The sequence below is a fragment of the Agelaius tricolor genome, unplaced genomic scaffold (genome assembly GCF_023055355.1).
Source record: "Agelaius tricolor isolate 1412-34295 unplaced genomic scaffold, bAgeTri1.0.p SCAF_3, whole genome shotgun sequence".
NCBI lineage: Eukaryota > Metazoa > Chordata > Aves > Passeriformes > Icteridae > Agelaius > Agelaius tricolor.
Genome location: NW_027269263.1, coordinates 6,252,985 through 6,262,548, shown reverse-complemented (window position 1 = coordinate 6,262,548; position 9,564 = coordinate 6,252,985). Strand labels below are relative to the sequence as shown.

At 42.3% G+C, this 9,564-nt stretch overlaps 1 protein-coding gene across 1 annotated transcript; it reads left to right on the top strand.

Annotated features, from left to right (window-relative positions):
- The first annotated feature begins 492 nt into the window (after positions 1–492).
- Positions 493–8,351, top strand: CDPF1 (cysteine rich DPF motif domain containing 1). Its single transcript, XM_071424264.1, has 3 exons — positions 493–596; positions 2,682–2,793; positions 8,226–8,351. Exons 1-3 carry the CDS (start codon positions 493–495, stop codon positions 8,349–8,351), a joined length of 342 nt encoding a protein of 113 aa, XP_071280365.1.
- Positions 8,352–9,564: the final 1,213 nt, after the last annotated feature.

The window sequence follows — 9,564 nt, the reverse complement described above, 5'->3', positions numbered from 1 at the left end:
CCTTCCTGGTACCTGCCTCCTGAGTGAGGTCCCAAACCCTTTCCTGGCCCCAGTTTGAGGGAGGAGATGGGCATTGCAGAGCTGGGCTGGAATTCTGCATAGCAGCAGATAGGGAACAGTGTCCTGGGAAGCACTTAGGGAGTACAGACCTCAGCTGAGCAGAGGGTTTTTGAGATCACAGCCATGTGCTTTGTCACCTGAGTTATTTCATGGATCTTCCAAATTAATAGGTGAACTTTATAGTTAGGCTCCCAGTCTGCAGTTTATAGATCTGTCTAAGGAATTTGAACATTTAACTGGGACATGGGAACCAACTTGATTTGGGAGAAAATATTTACTAATCAAGGTCTGCAATTGTCAGTTTTCCTTTGGGTTTCAATTTGCAAAGCCAGATGTCTCAGGTCACTTTAATCTTCTTGCAGATATGTTCCCAGCATTGCATTTTGAGGCTAAAAGATTTTTTTGTGTGTGTTTCTTGCAGGTAGCTTACAAATGGATGCTCCCAAAGAAGTTCAGACAGCAGGAGAGTTCAGATGTGAGCTATCAGCCCTGTGCACATATTATGGGCAGATGTCACCAAACTCTCACTCGATTGTGTAAGTGCCCTCTGAGATCACAGACTTCATTGCTGCTATGAGCATTGGAATCCTTGCAGTGTGCACTGCATGAGCCCAGTAACGTGCTCTACTGACCCTGAACTTGGTGCTTAAAGTGATCTCCTTTTTTCCAAGGAGAAGGAATGTTAAAAATTGTCAGTGCTGGTAGGAAAAACAACAATAAGTTTTTGTGCCCTGCTTCAATACCATGCCAAAATCTGTATTTAACCTATTTCCTAGCCCCACTGACAATCTACTGTATCAATATTTTCTTGCTAGAACACTGCTGACTGCCAGTCTGGTATTTCTGGGAATAGCCCTTCCCTCACTGTAGCCTCCCTCAGCTGAGCAACACATACACACAGCATGAATGAAATATATATGGCAAAACCACTTCTTAGAGCTCTCTGGCATGATGTGGAGTTTTGAACAGCAGTGCTTTTTGTGTGCATTGGACAATCCTTTGTCAGACCATGCAACATCAGGGTGTGTGGGTGCTCACTATGTATTTATATTTTCAGGAACTAAAGCCTTTTCTCTGTCTGCTAAGTAGGGATAGTTTGACCAGAAATTATGCAGTTACAGCTTTGTCTGCAGACATTAAATTCCCATAAAATAAAGCACTTTGCTTTAAATGCAAGAGTAGCCTGGTGGAGGCCATCATGGTCAACGAATTCATCAGGCAGACATGTTCAGGAACTCTCTGGAGCTGGAAGTCAGGCATGCACTCAGCATTTCACCCCAATAAGACTGCTCAGTTTCTTAAAGAATGGAAACAGCTGTTAATCACCACCTGCTGGGGCTGTTGTCCTTGGGCAGCTGTCTTTTTATCATTCCAAACCCCACAGTGCTACTGGTTTTCCCTCTTCCACTCAGCAGTGCAATTACTCACCTTTGATCAGGTCCATTCCTGAAGAGTCTGAATGTGAATCTTAATTTAGGTTATCCAATCTCAGAGTTTACACCCCAGCTTTATTTGGATTGCTCAGGTGCCAAAGGCAAAAGAATAATGCTGACTTTTAATAACACTTCTATTAATGCTTTTAAGAAACAGCTTCACACCCCATCTTTCTTGGCTTGCTCACATCCCAAATGCAGTGCTGCAGGAAATGTGCTGGACAGGGGCCCTTGTCAAATCCTGCAAGGGGAGCTTTGCAAACACAATCTTGTCTTTGTATCCCAGGGACTTGTTGACAGGATGATCTGCCATGGTAAGATGCCTGATCTTTCCTAACAGTGGAAGGCTCTGGCCAAATCATTTTCTGTTTGAGTGGACAGGAAAAGGAGAGAGGAACACAGTGCTGGACACACTCCTGCACACACTTTTGTGTGTGTGTGGAGGCAAGGAGAAGGCAGTACTAGTTGACAGAATACCTCTTATCCATATTATTCCCATAATCCAATTCTTACTTAAGCCCAGGAGGAAGCCAGGTGCCCTTGCTGTGTGCCCCTATGCAGACAGGTGCTCAACTGGCTTCTGTATTATTTTGCCTGGAGCTCCCAGAAAAAACAAAGCTTTAGTTTTTCCCAAGCAGGTCGCCAAATTATTATTAAATGCACTCCCTCAACACCCTGGAGCAAGCAGTACAGTCTGTGCCATAAAGTAAGCACACTGGAGGTGACTGCAAGGCTCTCTGCTGGTAGCTCCTGCTTTCAAGAGCTGGGGACCTCAGCTTTACAGCAGCAACATAACCAAGAGCAGTAAAACCTTTGTATTTCATACTCACATGCACACAGCTTTGGAAGAGAACTTCTAATTAAAAAGCTGTGCAATTGAAATGGTGACTTGACAGGGTACAGGAGCTGGCCATGCTAAAGAATGCCTGTTATAAAAAATGGAAGACAGTTAAGGTAGAGCATTGAGAAAAACTTAGCAAGATGACACTGAGAGACTCACCACTTGCTCTACTTTTGGAAGAGAGATAGAAAGTACAGTATAGGACTGAAGGCAGCTGCAGAGTTGAAGGTTTTGAAGAGAAAAGGAGCTGGAGAGCTGCTGCATTGCCCCGTGCACAACAGCAAGAGAAGCAAATCAAGTACAAGTGTGAAGTATACACCTAAAAGCCTGAAATTATTCTTTTGCAGGCTTTTGGAAGAAGCCTATGTCATGAGGGATCCTTTCACCCCTGACAAGGACAAGTTCCTCATCATTAGGTCTCATTGCAGTTTGTGTAGCAGAGCAGTGTGTGTTGGTACAGTAAGTAACAAGCAAAACAAGCTGCTTCAATAATTTCTTTTTGTTCCAGTCCTGGTGACCTATCAGAGAAATATCAAGCAGCAAAATCCCAAACAATCCATTTTTAAAGCAAACTGCTCCCCCTTGTCCTACTAATATATGCATGTTAATTGTACATAATTGTATGTTCTTGTGGATTCCACCAGATGAAGCTCTCAGTATTAAATTAAAATGATCAGCATCTGTGAGTGTTCTATTTACAGATAAGCACAGTCCAGCCTCTCAAGCACAATGAGTGCTCTTTTCTACTTTCTTAGCACCAGGAAATGCAAGGGCAGTATAGATCACACACCATAGTAGATCAGGGGTTTTTTTTCCATAAAGAGAATATAAATGTCCATGGATTGTTAGGTTTGCATTCACAGCACAGGGCTGCCATCCTATTTGCAAAAGTTAATATTTAAAGTGAGCAGGGAAGAGAGGTGTTCCATGCCATGCTTGCTCTCTGAGGAAGAATGAATTTAAGTAGCAGCTGGAAGGAAACCTTAAACTATGAAATCTAAATACAGTCCAGAAAGGGGGTATAAAATTACTTGTCTTAATTCCTTGTTCTCAGTGCAGAACTGGCCCCTTTGTTTGCTGTGAGTCTCAGATTTTGGGAGTTGGGCAGACACAGCCAGAAGGATACAGGCACACTTGGCTCAGTTTAGTTGCTATTCTGACTTGTGGCAGTCAGCACCAAGGATGGGCTGAGAGGAGCATGCAGTAACACCTTTCTCCTGATTGGGTTTATTTCCCTGTTAAAGAAACTTCTTACCCAGGTTTGTCAGGTCCAATTTCAGGAAAAAAGCTTTAATAATTGAATTGTGCAGCAGCAGGAACAGCTCAGGCTGCTTCCTCTGGGAGGGGCCCTGAACAAAGGAACCCCATGGCTTTTATACCCCTACAGTCTGTGCACCTGTTCCCATGGGGAATTTTGGGTCTGGGGTCTTCCTGCTGTTCACTGGCTCCTGCAGAGTCTCAGGGTGAGCAGTCCTCTCCCAGACTGTGCTGCAGGGCCCTGAGCCCTTTGTTAGGGAAGGGATCTGTGCCCATTCCTGGCTTGTTGCTGGGGGCTCCAGTTGTTTCCTGCCATCCATGGCACAGTGTGCAGCTGGCATGGGAGCTTGCACACCCAGCTACCTGCACTGGGAGTATTTCTCAGCATCCTATCTCTGAAGTCTCTTCTGACATTTAAATGACTGAAAGTCACCGAAAGCGATTGCAGCTCAGAGGGTTTGGTTTGGTTTGTTTTCTATTCTGAAGCTACAAGTAGGCTGTGACTAGGTGAAGTGCCAGCACTTTCTGGTTGTGGCTGTGGTGGCTGAGCTCAAGTTTCCAGAGCCAGGTTGCTCAGGGCAGTTGTGTGGAGGCAAAGCTGCCATGAGCAGGATCTTCCCTGCTGTCCCTGCTGTGGCAGGGGCTGACTCCCTCCCACACAGCCCAACAAGGAGCCAAGAGCAGCTACTCAGAGTTTGGGCTTAGGGGCTTGATTCCTGCCCTGACATGCCAGGTTTATCCTTCCTTTTTAACAGCAGATTGGCAACACAGACACATTTGGGACAAACTTGAGCACATTTAACTATTTTCATTCCCAAATCAAGTGTCTTGAATTTAGGAAGGATTCAGCAGATATTTCCAAGTGTGGCATTTGAGCTGTCAGAGCATTTCAGCCTGTCAGGGTCTTTGCACACACTGTGCTTTTCTGAATGAAGGTGGGGATTTTTCTTTGAAAATATGTGCTTGTTTCAGTTAACCTAAACCTTGGCAATGAATAGAAGACACTTGCAGTGAGCTAATGGAAGCTTCTAATCTTTTTGAAAGTCCTGCTTATTTTGCCTGTTGTGGAAATCTGTCAGTCATTTACTGCTTGTTATCTGAGTTTTCAAGATTCCCCTGATGGTATCACTCAAAGTAAAACATTGATTGTAAATGATTGAGAATAAATTTCTAACCAAACTGGCCAGGCCAGATAGTGAATCACACAGATGACTATGGTTTCAAAATGAATTTAGCAATACTGCTTAGGTAACATTGAAAGAGATCTGCAGAAATGATAATTAGTGCTTTAAACACCCACACCACAAAGTAAACACATACTATTCCTCTTCATGTAAGGAAAATAAAGTCCAGAGAAGTAAAAACTTATCCAAGGCAATAGAGAGAGACAAAGGTAGAATAATAATATCTCTGTATTGGCTGTGGTTCCTGCTTGTGCTTGACCCAAGTACATCAATTCACTGCTGAGCTGAGTTAAATGTTAAAACACAGGAATTGAAGCTGAAGAAAATCATACTTTCTTGGGCCTCTTTGCAAAGAAGCTGGACCAATCAGAAAGGTTTTAGTGGCAGGCTGCTTTTTAAATGGTGGTAATTCAGAATAGAATTAGGCTAATGTGTGGCAAAATTAAGACTTTTCTGACCTTGGATTTGGCAAAGGGATTTTAGCTAGCTTTTGTACCTAAGGGGACTTGAGAGACAGATCAGATTTTAGGGTTTTCATGGGACAACCCATGCTAGCTGAAGTTTATTTTCTTTTATTGTGCCAATAAAAGTCATGACTTAGAGCTGTTCTGTATAGTGTTCATAAACTTAAATATCTCCAAATATTCTCTGAAGTTTCACTCAGTTAATTTACTTCAATCATTTTGTAGCCTGTATCACCCTGCTCAAGTCTTTTATCAGAGAGCCTTGGTAAGTGCCATTAGTTCTGATGCAACTGGGAATAATTCCAATGATTATCTGTAATGTGTTAAAACATTCCAAAACCACACAAAAAGGAAGATAATAGAAATGCTTTTAAAAGTCTTTGGGCAGGTTGAGTGCCCTTCTTCCTATTACCCTTTCAGAAAAGGGGAGAGGAAATGATATAATCTGTTCCACATTAGTAACTCTAAATAGTTACTTCTGTTTTATTGCAACACTTTCTAAAGACATGGAAAAAAGGTGGCTTTTGGAGAAGGAGGAAAGGGAGCAAGTTTCATCCCTTATTGCTCACCTCAGCAGAAGGTGACTGAGCACATGATTGTAGGCATTAAGTGATAAATGTAATACTACAGCTGCTTCCCACTCAGCTTCCAGTCATGTGGGGTCAGTCCTGGGTAGGGACAGGCAGAGCCTTTCCTTTACGTATTGTGGTAGATACCATCCCTATATATATATTACTTTCAGCCATGATTCATGTCAAAACAGAAATAAACTATGGCAGCATGCTCTGGCAGCTGTTTTGCCTGAATTGGACTATTAAATTTGGAATTGAAATGGCCCTCTCCCGCCTTGGTCATGGAAAGGAGAAAACACATTAAAGAATCATCTGATTAAACACAGAACTGTATCAGGATAAGGGTTTAAAAGAAGGGCTCAACTCTAGTTGTTTAATTCTTCTAGTTGTTTAATTAAACTTCTAGTAAGTTTAATTCACAGGGCATTGAAAGAAAAATTAGGCTGAAAGTCCCAGGACAGAGAGAGCAGCACTATGGTTACATGCTCAGGGGTGCAGTGGTTCATAGTGATGATTTCCCCAGTTCCTGTTGGCCAAAATCTGCACTAGCAACTCATTTCAGCCACAATAATGCAAGTTGAGCACCTGTTTTACCTGTGAGGAGCTGCATCTTGACAGTGGGGATCCCACCTGCAGGAACAGCCTCTCCCCTCCTTTGCCATGGCCCAGTGGCCACCTTTGGGAGCTGGGGGCTGTGTGCCATTTGGCAATGCAAGCAACAATAGCCAGGCCAGCTGAAACTCTGATCTCCCCTTTTAAACTGGCAGCTTAACATAGTAAGGATACCAAGAGACAAAAAACAATAGGCTCTGGAGGTTGTGCAACTGAAATCCACTTTCAGGGCTTTTCAGAGACTGAGGCCTCACACTCATTCCTGAGGATGAAAGGGCCTGGCAGTTAATGCAGAAAAGGACAATAGATGAAGACAAGTTGTTCCCCAAGCTTCCAAGTCACATGGAAGCAGGCTGATTGTGATTTTGATATAATTATCATCTGAATCCGCTGCTAAAGCCCAGATAGTGACATAAGAAACAAAAACAAGGAGAGGAACACAGGAATAGCCAAGCCTAGCTCCCAGAGAAAGGCCAGCTGCAAATGACCATGGCAAGGGGAAAACTTTACTATTTAGGTAAGACCCAGGGAATCCATTTGTCCAGTTCTATCTAAATTGATGTCTTTATTCATTCTTAAATCCCCAAGAATAATCCATCAGCAACACCAATTCCAGCTTACCCATGAAATCCTATTTGGAATTTGGTGATCAGCACATCAAGAGAACCAGGGATGTCAAGTCTTGCTGCAGAGCAAAGGAATAATACATTAATTAGTTTCTCTTTCAGTTGTTGAAACGCTAATATTGCAAATACATTAAAATGTTCCATCAGTTTTGCTTCTTTCTATTCAATTACTAACATCTGGTTACAGCTCCTGGGGAAAAAAAAATATTGGGTCTCTATGAGCTGTGAACAGAACAGGGACAGCAAAAACACTTTCTTTGTGCACAACAGCTTTTATACATTGCCATCAAGAGTTCAGAGGAGCCATTAGCTCAAGCTTTAGTACCAGGCATGGTTCTAGGTTTTAACCAGCGGGCACATTTATTGAGGGTAAGGGATGAAATCTCACTTGAATTGTCTCAGATGAATGGAGTTCATTTAACTCCTCCGGTTATTGGACACCTCTGTGATATTGATATAATAGTGATACTTTTTAGTAGTCTCCTAGGACAATACAAGTGCATGGGTTAATGGAAGAATAGTTTTTTGGGGAGTTATGGAAAAGATGGTCTGTTGTGAGAGCCTCCAGTACCTGGTACTTGTGTGGGCCTTTAGGCCATTTTTGTGGAGATTGGTGAGGAAGAGTGTGGTGAGACTCCAAGTCTCACATGCCATTGCAGGAATTTGGAAGATCCTCTCAGGAGGTAGAAATCTTCATCAAGCAAGACTTAGAGGAAAACTCTGCTGTTTCAGTAAAAGCCATGGAATCTCTTACACCTTTATTCACTCTCCAGGTATAATCCATCAGCAACACCAGCTGCAGCTTAGCCATGAAATCCTACTTGGAATTCAGTGTGGAGGCCAGGAAACCCATGCATGGTGCTGGAAGGAGAAGGCAGCTGAAGGAGGGGTGTTGCTATTCCCTGTAGCAGGGAGCTGGTGAAGGTAACTTTAATAGGAGCAGTGGGACAGTTGATTTGGGGGTTTTATTTTTCACCCAGTTGGCTCTAACCAGATGTTAGAATCATTGAGTAAGAAAAAGTTAAATTGCTGGAATATTTCAGCCTAGAAGAAGAATAATTAATTTTAGAAGAATTCTAAATATAAATGCAGTTTAATGAGACTGGAATGTAAGCATTTCCATTTTGTGTAGTAATGCTAGCTATTTTCTTTACAGAACTGTTATTTTCTTCACAGAACTGTAGTCTGTTCTACTCCAAAAGTTTCTGCCTCCCCTGTGTGAAGGAAAACCTAAAGGCCTTTCCTTTGGAAATACAAGAAGACATGGATAAAAGGAAGCCCCGGCAGAAATCCTGCAAATAAACAGATACTAAGCATAAATCTTGAAGGTCCAAGAGCGACAGTTCTTTGGCTGGGGCTTCTCCTCTCTGCTTGGAGACTATCATGTTGCTCCTTTTAAAGAAGTGACCTTCATCAGCTCACTACTACCGGAGAGAGCAGCACATTTCCTTGCCCTTGGCCCGGGTTCAGACATCCCCGTGCAGCGCCCGCCGCGCCAGGGAGCAGCTCCGAGGAGCCAGAAAGGAGGCAGATGAGCCTCCTGTCACCATGAGGAATGCTTGCAGTGAGAAACCAAACAGCACAGACACAGGAACCGTGTCCAGGTTTCCACATTTGCTATTTTAGTGCCTGGTGGTGTTCTTGACGCTCCCTACGGTGTTACGAAATTCCAAAACAGATTGATCTGGCTTAATTCAGCATATACCCAAGCAAGTCAGTGTACACCAATTGTTAATCTGTCAGTGCTGTCCTGTAAGATTACATAAGGCAGGGAATGCAAAGCTTTATGTCTAAAATAAAAGTGCTGTGAGGAAATAAGTATAAATATAATACCTACATTTCTCAATATGGTAATCTTAATGCTATCACAGCAATGAGACTTGAGACTTTGAAGGTTGGTGCTTCTGCAATCAATAAAAGTATTTAGCATTCCCTTGCACTTGCAGTCACTTTTCACTTAACCTTCCAGTCCATGTCAACACAGCAACTGGAGAGGACCCTGAATACATTTGGCTTATGCTTTACAATAAAGGTGACTTCTTTTTCACTTTCAAAGCAGTTAATCTGGAAATAGAAAAGTTCCATTAATGCACTCAATTCTTTCCTGAACCGGAAAAATAAACTGCAGCTGTAATAGGGATGTCAGAAATACAGTTTTAAATAAAAAAAAGTAAAAAAGGTAAAAAGTTCAATGGAAACAGCAGTTTGTTTAGCTCAAAAATTAGCTTCTTCAGTTCTCTCTTTTGACTGTCTTAAGATTTAGGTGGCTTTTATGTAAAACACAAGTCACATGCCTTAAGGATATGTCTAGAATGCTCTCTAATCACAAAATCACCGTTTTTTACTTGAGTTACTGCTGGTCATTGCTTCAGAACTTGTTAGTGCTTTGGTGAACATCTCTTTTTCCCAACACTTCCATCCATATAATCCATCAAAAATCCTTCATTTTAGTAGAATGAACCTGTGCTTGTTAAAAGAAATCAACATAATTTCAATGAGTTGTTTAGGACATTGA